At 44.1% G+C, this 17632-nt stretch overlaps 1 protein-coding gene across 1 annotated transcript; it reads left to right on the top strand.

Annotated features, from left to right (window-relative positions):
- The first annotated feature begins 1836 nt into the window (after positions 1-1836).
- Positions 1837-4065, top strand: LOC115596771 (zinc finger BED domain-containing protein 5-like). Its single transcript, XM_030442180.1, has 2 exons — positions 1837-3456; positions 3589-4065. Exons 1-2 carry the CDS (start codon positions 2164-2166, stop codon positions 4063-4065), a joined length of 1770 nt encoding a protein of 589 aa, XP_030298040.1. The 5' UTR covers positions 1837-2163.
- The last annotated feature ends 13567 nt before the right edge of the window (positions 4066-17632 follow it).

The raw sequence follows: 17632 nt of genomic DNA, 5'->3' as shown, positions 1-17632 counted from the left end.
GCCAGTGGCAGTCTTCTAAAACATCCTCGACCTGGCTCGGATCAATGGCTGCATCTTATTCAAAGAGCGCACCAGCAGAAGGAGAGCCCGGAGGAAAGTCCTGCAGCAGCTGGCAGAGGAGCTGCGGGCAGAATACATGGAGGGGAAAGGGGCGGCAGCAGTCAGCACAAGGTGGGCAGCAGCGGAAGCGAGCACCGCAGCAGCAGACACGGATATGGAGGCAGTACCGGTCTGAAAGAGCTGCAAACAGAACCAAACGTTGGACACTTGATATGCCACAAGCCCGTGTGTGGTAACTGTGCGAGGAGAGCGGAGGTAATCTGTGTAGACTGACCAGTTATCGCAACGGCTCTTTTTTTTTTTTTTTTTTTTTTTTTTTTTTTTTTAGATTAGCTCGTTTCCAGCTATTTTGATTTTTTTTATTATATATTATTAAGTATTCAAATGAATGTTTTCATAATCAAATAAGTTACTTTTAATTGTTTTTCTTGTTCTGAGATTTCTCTAATAAAATCTTGTGTAAATATATGCCACAATTACAGTTTACTATTTGTGATATTATGAATATTGATAAATGTATAATTAAACTTGTTAAAATGTACATTTTGGTGTCATTTTGTTTTTTAAAAAAATATCATGACACAGTGAATGCATTCATCACTCAACTGGGTATTTACATAAGAGATTACAGAGTTTAAAATCTAGCCGTCAAAATGACCGCTTACGGCCATTCTAGTAGTGTTGGACTTCAGGCTGTTCTAGTGTTAAAACAGTATTCTCTGAACTATATACATTGCTACTCTTGTCCCCTCCTCCCTCTCCTCTCTGAGTGGTCATCTTTTGGAGCTGCATCTTTGTCTTCTGTCTTTTTTTTTTTTTTTTTTTTTTTTTTTTTTGGTGGCTCCCTGTTCTCCTCGCTCTATTCATGTCAGAGCTCAAATATCTTTTTTATTTTTCTGCTTCAGATATAAATGATGTTGCAACTACACAGCATATCCTGACAGCTGAGAATATTACGGTCAGGCATTGCTCCCCCCTCTATTAAATATGAAAGGATACTGAAAATAATAGGACATGTCTGTTCTGATGATACAAGTCCGCGGTCCTGAAATGTGTGTTTGTCTTCCATAATACACATTTTACATCTCGGAGGCGACGTCTATCCACATACAGGCTTCATTTGCCTTTATAGCGGGGGTTTATGCAAGATGCTACATCTAAACGTCACCCATGCTCGCACACACGCTTTAACCAAGGCAGCGGCCAAAATCACTGAAGCCTTTGACTTAGGCATGGGAACTCCTGGGCTATGTTCAGTTATTTTGCAAAAAGCACAAGACTGGCACTATGATCCCAGGGACATAAGTTACAGGGGGGCTCGTCAGAACAAATCAAGACTGAGCAAGTATTCTGACTTGCAGGCTTCACTGTCTATGCAGAGAGGCATTTAGATTCTATTTAGCTCTGTTACTATAACCCAAGAGGTAGCACAGAGAAAGAAGGCAATAACTACTACATTGACAACACTCCACAACAAAAGAATAACTAAGAACTCTTTCAAAACATTTGCCTTAGTTCGTTTACAATAGGGTTTCTCAATGGGGCGGTACCGCCCCCCAGGGGGTGTTCTAGACATTGTGGGGGGCGCTGGGAGCGTGAGGGCTGAGAGGGGGGCGCTCAGGCAGGAATGGGGGGCGCCACAACTTGGCTTGTACAAAGTTCATTTGAACTCTACATTTTAAACTTTCATGGTTTCCCAACTTTTTTAGTGCAAATAACCGACCTTAATAGTCTACTTTATGAGTGTTTCAATAAATGCTACTGAGCTACATGTTATGAGATCGGTGTGTGTCCTTTTAAGAGCGAGAGCGGTGTGTGTGTGTGCGCGTGTGCGTGTGGTCGAGAGAGCTGAAGGGAGAGATATCCTCTCTGCTCCCTGACCATGATTGGACGAGCTGAGCAGGAACGGTCTCCATAGTAACGCCCGTAAACAAACCACAGCAGCAGGGAAACCTCTTTCCGACACTTGGCTACTTTTGACAGCTGTCACTTCCAGCTCCAGCTAATAGTTCGCGGGCTAACACTTCAATAGCCAATTAAAACGTACACAAGCACGATTACGTAATCACATTTAATCACAATCCATTCACATTACAATCAAACATGGCGGAAAACAAGAAGAAGTGCCGGCAGTACAATGCAAATTACATAAATTATGGATTTATTCCATCACCAGCGAATGTACATCTGCCGATGTGCCTGCTATGTGAGCAGGTTTTCTCAAATGAGGCAATGAAGCCGTCGCGATTACAGGAGCATCTGTCAAAAAAACATCCTGACAAGGCATCAAAAGACTCGGCCTACTTCCAGTCACTGAGAGATCAGCGTTCAAGGCGCCCTACGATCAACACCATGTTCGCTCGGAGCGTCAACCAAACAGAGAGCGGGTTGGTGGCATCTTACAATATAGCTCTGCTAATTGCAAAGGCCGGCTTACCGTTCACTGTAGGGGAGTCTCTCGTTATTCCTGCAATAAAGGAGGCGATCTCCACTGTCATGCAGCGCGACCCTGCGCCAGTCACCAAGGCCATCCCGCTCAGCAACGACAGTGTGGCCCGGCGCATACGGGAGATGTCCATGGACACTGAGCAACAGCTGTGTGCTACGTTGCGCGGCTGTCGCTTTAGTATCCAGCTGGATGAGACCACCACGGCCGACAACAATGTTCTCCTGATGGCCTATGTCCGTTATGTGTCCGGGAGGGATCTGCATGAGGATTTCCTGTTCGGGGAATACCTGGCCACAGACACGCGAGGGGAAACCATCTTCGCCGCCCTGACGGAGTTCCTGCGGGAGAGGGACATCCCAGTGACGAACATCATCGCCTGCGCCACGGATGGAGCGCCAGCTATGGTCGGCAGATACCGGGGATTCGCCACCCTCCTCAAGCAGCAAGTCCCCCAGGTGTTGACAGTGCACTGCATACTGCACTGTCACAACTTGGTGGCCAAAAAAATGTCCCCGTCACTCCATCAGTCCCTGGATGTTGCGGTCAAGGCGATCAACAAAATAAAAGCCGATGCGCTTAATGATCGGCTCTTCAGACAGCTGTGTGGGGACAATGATGAGGCCTTTAAGGGTCTGCTGCTCCACACAGAGGTGCGCTGGCTGTCAAAGGGCAACTGCTTGGCCAGGCTGTGCGAGCTTTTCCCTTCAGTAATTGAATTTCTCGACCAGGCAGACGCAACCTTGAAGGCCAAGCTGTGGTCCTGTCGCCATGACATTTTTTACCTCTCCGACTTCTTCGGAAAAATGAATGAGGTCACATTGAAGCTCCAGGGATGGGATGACGCTGGTCCACTCCAAGGCCACCGTCTGCAGCTTCTTGCAAAACTGGAGCTCTACCAACAGAACCTGGGGAGGCGACAATTCATTAACTTTCCGCAGTTAGCCAAGGTAGGTTTTTAAATTAAGGCCTGTTCATACTAAGCAAGATATATAGGCTATATATATAAGAAATATAATATGATATATTTATTTATTTATTATAGGCCTATATAAATATTATATTTTACTGTGCTTGTTCAGGTGTTGGATGAGCTGACGGATAGTCACCTGCTGCTCTACACCGACCACTTGAAGGCAGTCAAGGCCGACATGGCGATTCGGTTCAGGGACCTCCAGCAGTTAGATGTGCCTGACTGGGTGATGGAGCCATGGAAAGCAGATGCTGTCAGCTGTGAGCCCGAAATCCAGGAGAGCCTCATTGATCTCCAGAACGACGAAGAGGCAAAAGCAACGTTCCGGACCTCAGGTTGGCGTGCGATGTGGGTAACGCAAGGTCAGCGTTTTCCCCCGTTGTGGGAGAGGGTCCATCTCCTGCTCCTCGCTTTCCCCACGTCGTACCTCGTCGAACAGGGATTCAGCCAAGTGCTCCACATGCAGACGAAATACCGCAACCGTCTGAACCTGGTTAGCTCTGGCGCTCTCAGACTGAAACTAATATCCCAGTGTCCAGATGTGAAAAAGCTGGCAGCGGCCCACCAAGCACAGGGCTCTCACTAGGTTGCTTTCAAAAAATAAAGCGTGTGCAGTCCTGTATAGTTCCCTTCTTTAAAATAGGCTTTTTTTTTCTTCTTTTTTTCCTTGGTTCATGTCAGCATCTCAGTCCTCAGGCAATGACCGTTGCTTTTTCAAATGTTTAATACGCCTAGAGTGCATTAATTAACGCATGAGCGATTTCTGCACGAGCGTTTTTTTATTGGTTCATTCACTGTTGTTCACGTGAAGTGTGTGTGTTGTTGGCATCTCTGACTACATAAGCCTACTAAAACTAATTTTCAACAAATTCAGATTTGCTCAGCAGCACATCATGTTGTTGGGGGCATAAATACAACTCCAATCCAATAAAAACAGGGACTTTAAAGCAAACGAATGGCTTCTCTCATCATACAAAACCCGATGTCAATTGAAGTCCTCCGGTCTTATCACACTGTTTACTACAAGAGCATGTCAAACACCAGAATATATAGTGGGGCTGGGGGGGATCATGGTATGGTCAGGGGGGCGTTTGTACAAAAAAGTTTGAGAACCACTGGTTTACATGCACAGCTTAGTCGGATTACTGCCATATTTCGACTATGCTACTCAATTGGACAACTGCAATTGTCCGAGTATACATGCCAGTGAGAGAATCTAAGTACTGGCCGAGGCATGTCATACCCCGGTACGATAGGTGGCGCTGTACCTATTTCAACTAGTGCTAACAAGCCACCTCTGGCTGGCCTCTTTACGTCACCAGCAACAACAAACTCTGCCTCGGCATTTTAGAAAGATGGCGTACGAAGAGCTACATCTTTGTACATTTCGTATATGGTGAACATAATAATTACACAAACTAGATGCACAATGGCGCTCTTGTTGCGGTGATTTCGGAGGAAAGACTCCGCCCCTGCCGTCCTTCTACTTCTGGCTCATGGCCCCGGGAAAAAAATCTCGAGCCTAAGTAGAACGCAAAAGTCAGACGTAAGGTGTATACATGCATCTTAAAAATTCTAGTCAGTAGTCATAGTCGGACTAACCCAATAATTCATTTTTCTCAACACACTGAGTGTCATCAAATTATGTCCAAGTGTTAATTTACCTTTTTGGAAGTGTTGGAACCTCATGATACTTGCTGCTCAGGTCTCTACCCTGCTCCCATTAACTACGGTGGACTTTGCCTCCACTTGTCGGGATCTACAGTGGATGCTGGCAACTCACCAACCTGTAAACACAGGTTAATGTTAATGAAATGATAAATAGCATTTTTTACTGACATTCTTGTTCTAATGATACCCATTCCTTTCTACATTATCCTAAGATGCAAAGACATTCCAACTGGTTTTCAAAATTTTGCATTATTATTTTCAAAGATAACAAAGAACCCCTCAAAACATTTGCCTGAGTGTCATCAAACTATATCCAATTATTAATCTACCTTTTTGGAACTGTTGGAACCTCTTGATACTCTGGTTACTGGTAATGCCCACAAAATATCAGATGCTCAAAGACCTGCAAAAACATACAATAAAAAGCATCACTGCATGCAATGGATAAACCATACTAAAAAAATAAAATACACCAAAGAAGCATGTGTTTTATCTGCCAAAATAATACATTTCCTTTTACATAAATACATACAGACATACATACATACATACATACATACAACAGCACATATACAAGAGATAATAATGTACTGTGTTGAATATAAGTTTATTGGTCAAAGGCAAATTTGAATCAACTTTATTTCAATACATTGGTTAGTGGTTAATAAATGCATTGAAGTCCAATTTGGGTTAGGGTTAGCCCACAAACACAACTGAATAAGATTAAATTCATAAAATAATTTTCTTTTTTAAATCTTAAAATGAATGTGAATCACAGAACCCTTTTTTAAAAAAAACGTATTAAATTCACTGAACTAATTTACTGAGCACTACACACAACCGTTATCTCTCTCTCCATCTCTCATACCTCATCCACATACTTGTGTTCTGTTAGTTCTGACAGACAATTGGATACTCTCCATTTTAAGACACAAAATACAACTATGGCAATATATATGCTTGATAGAAATAAGAACAGATAATTCGATAGGCACTAAATGCGCAACATGATCGCATATTACAAATACACCCCGGCTCATAATCAGCCAATCATATCCCTTGACAATGGGGCGTGTTAAGAATGACAATCATCTAACAGACATCCCACATGTGCCCACTGTCTGGCTCATTGAAACAGCCCATCATATCCCTGGAAGCATTCAGTCAGTCATGTAAGATATGTGTAGTTCGGCTGCAGCACCATCATCATGTTGGTTTATTGAAAACACTGCCTTCCACCGCTACTAAATGTACATAGCTGAAACCCTATACAATACATTTATTTCATTCGCTTACACAGGCCATTAGATATGTAGAAACCCGCTAAAGTAGTTGCTTACAATTGTCAAGGAATGTGTGTACATTTCACTTTAGTCTCAGCTCACAGGGTAGGGGGATAAAATGACAAGCAACCAAGCCACAATACTACTTATTTACTGGCAATGCTTTCTGATTTAATATATTTTGTAGGCTACCCCATGGTCAGACAAAGTCAACATGAGAGGCAACATCGGCTAAATTGGCTTGTAACTGAGCTGCTTTCAATACTATTCTGCATACCTAGAGATGCACCTGGCTTGCCCTGGCATGTTTTGCTAGCTGGCTTCACTAGCTAGCAAAACATGCCTGGATGTAGTTTACATAAACATAAAAGCACAAGCACAAGCACAAGCGTGTTTATTCCCGCCAAGGTTTTGTAAACTACATTCTGCACACATAACACAAACTGGAATATCCACTTGTGTTGACAAATCAATAGGCGAGTTCAAGAACATGCAGCGAAGGGCTGCATCAAATTGTGATGCATGCTGGTTAAAATGTGTCCATGATGACATGGATGGGAGTGGTTTCTGCTCCGCATTCAATGTTACATGACCTTAATTTATCGCGGGAGCTAGGCGGCTGCAGAGCAGTTGCGCAGTTGTTCTCCAGGTCCTGCGCGAGCCTAGACCCACCTTCATGACATCAGGACTTTGCCCTAATTGGCTTTTATCTACGCTGACGTATATGACGTGTGTTTCGATTAATTTCCATATCCATAAGCGCCTCTTTTCTACTCAAATATCACATACTTTCAGATAAGTAGCAGCCATATGGCCGCACTTATGGGATAGTCAACATGAATAAACCTATAAAATCCTTCATGTAACGCAACAACCCTGAAAGATGTCATCAATAAATTGCTCAGTTCTGTCACCCTACTCGTGGTGATGATGGAGAAGTGGTTAACTGCTGTGTCCGGTGTTATCTGTACTATCCACTCTTATTAACCCTTTCTGTTCCCGTCACATTAACAGTACAAAGACTTATCCTGAGCTATTTGGCATGTGATGAGATGGCGCAGCGGGACAAGGCATCTGATTCAGTAATTTGTTCTGATTATTGTATTTCATTCATTCATTGAAATGTATACAATCCATCTTGAATAATATTTAGGCTATTCATCTACACTTGATAAACCAGTTGGACCATTAATGCGCCACTGTGTGACCGTTTTGAAGTAAAGCAACAACCGAATACCCAATTTGAAGTTGCTGTTGTTGTTGTTATTGTGATAAAGCTGTCACATTCTGTTGTCTCTAAATATGAACTGTCCACATGCATGTGTTGAATTGAGATTGCGCATCACTAATCCTGTATCAGAAAGGTTTACTATTGGATCAAGTAGGCTAACCCTTAAAAGGTAAAACTCACTATATATATATATATATATATATATATATAAAAACAAGATTAATATGAGAAAAAGGCCAGCAAAGTTCCTATAGCATAAGGTAAGAAAACTGATCGCCTTCATTGGTGATTTTCCTCAAACATTAATGGAATTTAAATTTCCTCCATTTCATTGCAGACGAAGAAGGCAAACGCCTCATGCTCTGCCATGTCTCGTCACGTCTATGGGAAGAGAGTAGAGAGTGTCCGACTTCATAGCAGCATTTGTATCCCCGCCCCTGCAGCCGCCAGCAGATCTCGCTGTTGCAGGAGGTCAGCTGGAGTTCAACTTGAACAGGCCTACCGAGTGGCGAAGTCCCGCCCCATCCGTTGGACCCCATGGCATCATAAAATATGGGATTTAATTGACAGAAAGTAATTATTTTCTGGTCCCAGTCGTTATATGCCTTGGATTACACAAATGTTGTTTGTGGGTTTAAATGATATTTTTTCACGTCAAGAGTTTGACAGTTTATTGTGCAATTGTTCAGTTAAAGGCTGTAGAGAAAAAACGATGAGAAAGACTACATGTCGCATGTGTGAAGTCAGGTCATCAACTTTTCCCTCCGCTGTCAAGTAGCTAAGTCAAGGTTCTTGTATTTCAAGATGCTGGTCTGTTCTGTACCAGAGTTTGTACCAACTCAAATTTATCAGGTAAGAGATTTGTATATGTGAATTTAGCAAAGATAACTTAGCTGCTACTCAGCTAGCAGCTAACAATTGGCATAAGCTTATATTAACTTTAACATTAAGTTTAGCCTTGATTTTCATAGTTTCAGTACATCCTTATCCTTATCATTATTTTACACAATTGGAAGAAAAAGAGTGAACCTTCTTGAATAGTGTGGATTTCTGCATGGTATGATGGTGCAGATCAGTGTTGTGCCTGAACGCGTTCAATGAACGATCGTTCATGAACTCGTTCATATTTTGGGCGAACGTGAACTGAACGTACTGTATTTCTACCTGATGAACGTTATTGTGAACGCGTTCATTCTGGCGTTTGTGAATGGCGCGTTCTCACAGTTTAACTTCGTTCAAGACAGTGCCAGATTTCCATCGAGCCTTCCAGGCGAAAACCGGCTAAAACACACCGTGAACAGTAATATGTAGCAGAAAATCACCCAGTCTGGCTGTTGCGTATAAAAAGGACGCTGGACGAGAGGTTTCTACACGCAAGTCGCTTTACTTTCGATCAAAACGAAACTTAACTATTTCAGACAGAAACAGCTGCATACCAAACATGCAGTGAAGCATTACCAAATGAACACAGATTATTTCGTCCTGAACAGACACAACACTGGCAACACCAGCCACCACAGAGTCACACCGCCGCATGTGTCATCAATGTGGTAAGCATGGAGGCAAAAACAAATGAAGGCTTCACATCTGTTTTTTTATTGTGATATATCTAAAAAGTTTTGGAGTGATGTTGAATCTCATTTTTTTGATGCTGCTAACTCTGTCCATTCTCTTACCCTTAAACATGTTATTTGCTATGTTAACCCAGAAGATAATGCTCTTGAACACATGATGAACTTTGTTATCCTATGCAAAATGTTTTATTCACAAACAAAAATTTGCAAAATCACTACCTAAATTTGCTCCTTTTCTCCTGGAACTGAGCTCTTTGCTTAAATCTCTGATTTTGTTAAATAACAAAAAAAGTAATACCTTACTGAGTCATGATGAAAAATTTTTCCCTGAAGCCACTGTCTGAACTATCTATTTATTTTTTATTTTTCCCTTTCTTCTTCTTCTTTTTTTAAAATTATTTATTTATTTACTTATTTATGTTTTTTATTTTTAATTTGTACTCTATCCTGTACCGCAAACCTGAAACGGCACATTGAACTAAAGCACCCAGCGAGCCTTTCAAGGTACGTGCAAGTGAATAAAAAATGAAAAGACACTGCAACGGCGAGCCAAAACAGATCCTCTACCACCCAAATTGCATTAACGGCGAACAGTAGCGGCTCCGCTGTCTTCATCTCCCAGCCGCAGCTGGACAACCTGGTTTTGCAGAATACTGTGGGAGAGCTGCAGTTTCAGTGTTAAAACTGATAGAATAATAGCCGTCTGTGGTTCTATATGGGCTGTGGCAATAATTTTGAAAAATAATAGCTCGCATCAACATATTGGAAAAAAAAAAAGAACTAAGAACTAGTTAATTTTCGGAACTGTGAACTTAGTTAAAAATTTTGAATTATGAACTATGAACTGAACTAGTTCATTTTAAAATTTGTGAACTGAACTTTGAACTAGTTCATGTAGAAAGTGAACTTTCCCAACACTGGCAGTATCTATAACTTACCAGTGACCAAATTAAGCACTTAACAACCACAAACATGTCCACAAGTCTCGCAGTAGGGGTGGGAATCTCTTGGCACCTTACGATTCGATTTGATTCCGATTCAGAGGTCAATGATTCGATTCTAAATAGATTCTCGATGCATCTCGATGCAGCAAGTTTTTTCCATTTCCATGAACAATTTAAAAAAATTAATTAATTAAATCCGAGTTTGCTAATCACTTCCTTCTTTTTTCTCACTGTGTGACTACTTGGTACTTTCAAAGCAAAGTATTTGTAATGATCCATACTTAATTTACTTCCAATATATTTAATTAATAAAACAAATGAAAGACCTGACCTCACGCTGAGTTCGGGCTGGATTTCAACATACTGTGCGGGTTGTATGACAGTGTACAGTTTCACATCGACTTGGATTCAGCTTAATAACGATGTATGCGGCTGGGAACGATGGCTTTAAGTAACCATTTGAACGCACAGCGGAATGACAGAAATACCCGATAGTTAGTAACAGGTGTGGCAAGTTAACCTGGACGCTGCACACTCAACGCCACAGCTAACAGCTAACAGCCAACAGCCAACAGCTAACAGCTAACAGCCAACAGCGGTCTCCACGCTGCTCTCGAGCCGCTCGGCGTGAACAAATGCCTCAGACGTTCCACCCATGAGTTGTTTGTGAGTACAGACATTCATGACACATCCCATGTTTTTTGTTGTGTGCACGCCGTCAACTGTCTGGGCGCTGCACTTCCAAGTTCCACCTCTTGCGGTCCGTCAACATTACGTTGTCAATTAACATGTAGAAAATCGATTTTTGACATTTGTGAATCAATTCAGAATCATCCACCTCCGAATCGCGATTCATCTAAGAATCGATTATTTTTCCCACCCTTATCTCGCAGTCACTCAAATTGTGCACAATGCACCACCACGTGTTAATCATATTACATGCAATATGAGGGATGTGGGATGGTGCCTTGTGCATATGTTGTAGGGCTGCACGATTCTGGAAAAAATGTGAATCACGATTTTTTTGCTTAGAATTGAGATCACGATTCTCTGGCACGATTTTTTTCACAAAATGTTTATTGCACTGATAAACTTGAACAAAACAAAACAAAAAAAACATTGCTTTGGCAGAGGCATACTACTATGCCTCTGCCAAAGCAATGTTTTTTTAAGTTCTATCATTGGATGAGAAATGATTTTTACAAAAGTAAAAAAAAAAAATAGTCTCCAAGATGAGAGGGCATCCTTCAATACCTCGTGTTGTACAGTGTTTATTGGGGCCGTATCTCTGGCTAGGTGATATGTGATAGCTGCTGTGATCGGCTTTCTAAAACGGAGGCATAATATATCCTCCTTTTCCAAAAGCCGCCTCAGAGGTAGAGGTAAACATGTGATGTGACGTGAAGCCCGAAGTTGGGCTGTGAACAGTTAACAACGAATTTGTCTTCAAAATAAGAGCTTTACATTGCACCCCATTGGAGTTTAGAACTGGGTTCTTAGCGGGGGGCTTTTAATTCGAAAGTAGCGACCGTTCCTAGCTTGTGGCTACAACAACAAGCTAACACAACCATACAGCTAGAGATCCAGGAGACGCTAGCATCTCCCGGATCTCAGCGGCTGTCCAATTGCTCATCTAGCAGGCGAGGCGGAAATAAGTGTACCCTCCGAGGCGGCAAATCAGGGGTATGTTTTGGTCCGCCGATTTGCCGCCTCGGAGGGTAAAACCGCGGACCTAGCTGCCAAAAGGACGGGCAGATTGGCGGCTTGCTGCCCCATCTAACAACGGCTTCTCACTCACTCCTTCCAAACACTCAACTGCAGGCGGAAGAGGCTGACATTTGTTCGGGAATCCCACGGGTCACGGGATTCCTGCGGGATTCCCGCGGGATTCCCGCGGGATGGGAGTCAACTTTACTGTTAATGACGTGATTGGGACGGTACAGGATAAAAAGCAGACGGGAGCGGGAACTAGGGTTGGGCAGATCGAATCCAAATATTGATAATATTGATACCAGCGTTGGTATTGATATTTAGTTGCTACCAGTGTAATGAGATCGATGCTTTAGTTTCACTTTCTCTCCCTTATGCACTGCGGCGGTTTCATTAAAGTGGCGACCTGCCATCTGTGTCCGCTGCTTTCAAGTGCCGCTCCTCACAGAGCGGAGCAGCACTGAAGCAGCTCAGCCAGCAACAACACAGAGACGGAGCCGAAGACGAGCCGTGTGGTTATATTTTCAGGCCGAAAATGACACAACGGCGACCTGTATCATTTGTAAGAAGGGAGTAAAATACAGTAGTAACACCACAGATTTGTTCAAGCACGTGAGAAATCATGCGGAAGAAAATGAGGAACTCAAGAAACGGAGAGGAGAGAAATCCCCCACCTGACCCTGACAGACCCAGACCCAGAGGCCTTTCAGTCAAGCAATGTCCAGGTGGATAACAGTTGTGAAAATAATATTTTAGTCATCTTCGGCATTAGTTAATATTAATTTTCAAAGTGCAACTGGTCAGTTATCATTTGTTAGCCAACTCAGAAAGTATAAATTAGACTTAGACCATGATAATAATAACATGGTTAATAACCTTGATACATTCCTATTGAAACCTGTATTTAAATGAATACATTAGCTGGAATTTAAATAGATTCTAATAGAAGAAGAAAAAAAATGGGAGCGGGATGGGAGCGGGAGTCATTTTACCAGGAGTGGGACGGGACAGGAATCTTTTTTTAACTCTGGCCCAGGATTGGTACGGGACAAGATTTTTTTCTGTGGGAGCGGGACGGGACAGGAGTGAAAATCCACTCCCGTGTCACCCTCTAGCAGGCGGGCTTCCGCCACTGAATCACGTGTTGTGAAGACGCTTTACCACAGGTTGAGGGAGGAGGCAACGGCAGTGCTGCGTTTGTGGGCACTTCAAAAATCCGGGTAGAAAATAGGAGCATTTGTTTGTGATTCAGCTCGAGATATAAAATGCTTCAGAATCGCTGTGTGTGGAAATGAGATCACGTGTATGTGTGAATCGAGATCACGATTTTTTAACAATTTTTTGTGCAGCCCTAATATGTTGTGACTTTTCATTACGGCATTATAAATGCAATTAATTATTTAAGCACCAATCAGACCTCACATGAATGTTAACACACCAAAAATGTTACAGTGTAGCTTTTAAAGTGAGTTTAAGTGAGCATTAATTCCATTTTTATCACAAGTTTATGTTTTCTATATTCTTCTCTCCTCAGCACCATCATATCCTGTTTCTGTGTGTCCTGCTTGCAAGTCAGCACCTTGGATTTGTATACCATTTCAAATAAATTCAGTTGACTGTAGTTATCACCTTGAGCTGTGTTTCTTTGAGTCAAAAACAATGTTTGTGTTTAAAAACAATCAGACACAGCCTTTGACAGAATACAAGCTTACTTTATAGCCTATGTGAAAGATGACCCTTTCCCAATGTGTTATGACAACGGCGGCGCGTCCAGACGCAGCGGCTTAGAGCTCCCTGTTATTTTGCATCTTTTTTGTCTTTTATATGTCATTTTTTTGTTCTTCTGGCACACATGCCACAGCGGCCCATCTACAGTCGTCAAGACCTGATAAGAATTGGCTTTGCCTTCGCACGGACCCACGGCATCCCACCGGAGATAGCTAGACCGCCGGGCACCCCATGGATTGTTATCAGGTCCAGCAAGCACTGGAGGCAGCGCAGGGAGAGGAGGCAGAAACGAGGATGCCGGGCAGGACTACTAAATCAGCTTAGGAACCAACCACACAGACCTCCGCTACCATCTATCTTCCTCACAAACGCAAGATCCCTTGCGAACAAGATAGATGAGCTGCAGTCACAGATCGCCTACAACCACCACATCCGTGACTGTTGTCTTTTGATTGTTAGCGAATCCTGGCTGTGCCCGCATATCCCCAATGCTACCGTGGAGCTTGCAGGACACACCTTTCACCGCTGCGACCGGACTGAAGCCTCCGGTAAGAGCATGGGAGGGGGACTCTGTGTTTATGTGCTTGAGGACTGGTGCTCGGACAACACTGCTCACCGGACTAAGAGGCCATGTCTGTTCAGTGCCGACCCTTGTACCTGCCACGGGAGCTAACGGTTGCCATAGTAACCGTTGTTTACATCCCTCCCCATGCTAACGTTAGCACAGCACTCGGCCAGCTTGAGCTCATGGTATGTAAACAACAGAGGGCTGATCCGGATGGCGTGCACATCATTGCTGGGGACTTTAACAAAGCATGCCTCAAGACTGTTCTCCCCAAATTTCACCAGCACGTCAAGTGTGCAACCAGGGGAGAACATCAAGCATGCCTACAGAGCGACCCCCCTCCCCCACCTCGGACAATCAGACCACCTCTCCCTGCTCCTCTTCCCTGCCTACACCCCCCTCAGAAGGCAAACAAAACCAGCCACCCAGACCATCAAAGCCTGGCCTGAAAATGCTCTCAACCAGCTGCAGGACTGCTTTGCCTGCACAGACTGGAGCATTTTCGAAGATCAGGACCTGGACACACACACCGAGTCTGTCCTCTTCTACATCAGGTGCTGTGTAGATAACGTCACCGAGGATAGACGCATCCGGATCTTTCCAAACAGAAAGCCCTGGATGACAAAGGAAGTCCAGACCCTGATCAGAGCTCGTAACTCGGCCTTCAGGACGGGAGACAGAGCTCTCTACAGCACTGCCAGAGCTGACCTGAGGAGGGGCATCAAACAGGCCAAGGTCTCCTACAAGAACAAAATAGAAGAATACCTGATGGACAATAACCCGCGTCAGATGTGAAGGGGCATCCAGGCCCTAACCAACTACAAAGGCAACCCCCCTCCCACATCCTCCAACAGCAGCAGCACACTGGCAGAGGAGCTAAACAGCTTCTTTGCCCGGTTTGAGACCACCACCACACACCTGCAGTCACTGCCTCCCCCTGGTTCCAGCACCCCACCTCTCTCTCTCCAGGAGCACGAGGTGAGAAAAAATGAGAGTGAACCCCAGGAAAGCTGCTGGTCCTGACGGTATCCCAGGGGCGGTGATTTAAGCATGTGCAGACCAACTGGCAGGGATCCTCACCAAAATCTTCAACCTCTCCCTGACACATGCCACCGTCCCCACATGTCTGAAGGCCTCTATCATCGTCCCCATCCCCAAAAAACCTGCCATAGACAGCCTGAATGATTACAGACCTATCGCTCTGACGTCTGTAATCATGAAGTGCTTGGAGCGATCAGTTTCCCAGCACACCAGAGACTGTCTCCCTCCCTCCCTCGACCCCCACCAGTTTGCCTACAGGGCAAACCATTCTACAGAGGACGCCATCGCCCTCACACTCCATACAGCGCTGAGCCACCTGGAGAACAAGAAGAGCTATGTGAGGATGCTCTTCGTGGACTACAGCTCAGCATTTAACACCATAATTCCAGACATTCTCATCACCAAACTGCTGGAACTACAGATCCCCCTCCCCACCTGCAATTGGATTAGAAACTTCCTGTCAAGTCACCCACAGTCTGTGAGACTCGGCCCCCACCACTCCACTGCACTCACACTCAGCACTGGTTCCCCTCAAGGCTGTGTTCTGAGCCCTCTTCTGTACGCCCTGTACACCTACGACTGCTCTCCAACTCACCCAACCAACCGCATTATTAAATATGCAGATGATACTACAGTGGTTGGACTCATCCGAGGCGAGGACGAGACAGCGTACAGGGCCGAGGTGGAGAAACTGTCGCTATGGTGCTCAGACAACAACCTGACCCTGAATATCCAAAAGACAAAAGAACTCATCATGGACTTCAGGAAGAACAGACATGACCACACCCCCTCCTCATAAATGGAGAACAGGTGTAGACTGTCACCACCTTCAGGTTTCTGGGCACCCACATCTCCGCAGACCACTCCTGGACCTACAACATCAGGGCCCTGGTTAAGAAGGCTCAGCAGCAACTACACTTCCTGCGTGTCCTCAGGAAAAACACACTGGACACAAAGCTGCTGCTGGCCTTCTATCACTCCTCTGTGGAGAGCTTACTGACGTACTGTCTGGGTCTGTGGTACGCAGGCTCAACAGCCGAGGACAGGAAGGCGGTGCAGAGGGTCATAAACACTGCCCAAAAGATCATCGGCTGCCCTCTGACCAGCCTGGAACACATCGCCGCATCCTGCTGCCTCAGGAGAACCAAGGCCATCACAGGAGACCCCTCACACCCTGCCTACCCCCTGTTTGATCTGTTGCCCTCTGGGAGACGCTACAGGTCAACAAAGTCCCACACCAGCAGGCTGACAGTCAGCTTCTTCCCCTGGGCCATACGAACTACAAATACGAACGGATACACTCACAAACCCCGACAAGAACAAACCCAATCTACCTCCTCCTACCTCCCTTTTAGCAAAGGGCTATATATATATATATCATTTATTTATATTTATATTACTATTTGTTCTGTGTTGCTTTTTTTTATTTGTTGCTATGGGAGCACCCTCAATTTCATTGTACTCTCCTGTACAAAGACAATAAAGACTATTCTATTCTATTCTATTCTGACAGTCATTTACCTGCATTAGTGTTCATAACTTAGATTTTATTCAAATCCTCAAGTTCAATATTCATGTCAGATAAATTGTATGGGCTGTGAGTGTGAGAAAACAATAACTCCTCAGAGCCATCTTCAGGCACACCGCTTGAAGGGACCATGTTGAATCTCACGGTGAGGGTCATGTCTTCACTGTCCTGGCACGAGTCTAAAGGGAAAAGGAAAACAAAACACACACACATGCAAGAGTATACAATAGGACTAACACCACTCAGTACTAGCAATGATCACCGTTTGATACATACTCGTGTCGGGAGCTTCATTTAGCTACACGAGAGACGGCAGTTAGCTGGCTAGCAAAATATGTGAGATGATTCAGACTGGGTTTGGATATATTAGTACTTGCGTGTTCTGCTGGGTATAACAGTAAACAGAGGCTAAAGGAATGGGTAAGTTTGCTAACTCTCTTATCGAGAGCTTAAGTTAGCCACTAGTCCTAACACTCACCGAAACCTTGTAACGCTGCTCCCTGCGACTTGCGTGGACAAGACTGACCATCTCCCCATCAGCATGGCTGCAGCTCTCTACATGCCCCGACTTATAATGATGTTTGCCTCTTTCTAGGCTGTTATCCTCTCCTTGGAAAAAAGCGGTGAAGTAGTGCAGAGAGATCACCAGAGAGCGGGTGGTGACGTACATCATTCGCATCGAGAGCAGCGAAGGGCTGTAGTTCACAAAGCGGCCTCACACAAAACCTAACATTATCAAGCGTCTTCACACTAAATTGTAGTCATCTTTGCATGGAAAATTATCTTTAAAAACCACAAACAACATATGTGAAATTCATGGCAGAATTCAAACGGGACCAGAAAATATTTTTTATCTCTCCATTGACTGCCATTCATAA

This window comes from Sparus aurata, chromosome 15 (assembly GCF_900880675.1).
Source record: "Sparus aurata chromosome 15, fSpaAur1.1, whole genome shotgun sequence".
NCBI lineage: Eukaryota > Metazoa > Chordata > Actinopteri > Spariformes > Sparidae > Sparus > Sparus aurata.
Note: the sequence above shows the minus strand (reverse complement) of the source record. Positions and strands in the feature narration are given on the sequence as shown.

Excerpts from the sequence above, each read along its gene's own strand:
- LOC115596771 (XM_030442180.1), top strand. The coding sequence starts at position 2,164 with ATGGCGGAAAACAAGAAGAAGTGCCGGCAGTACAATGCAAATTACATA. Across the intron at positions 3,457-3,588 it reads ACTTTCCGCAGTTAGCCAAG|GTGTTGGATGAGCTGACGGA; the intron begins GTAGGTTTTTAA and ends GTGCTTGTTCAG.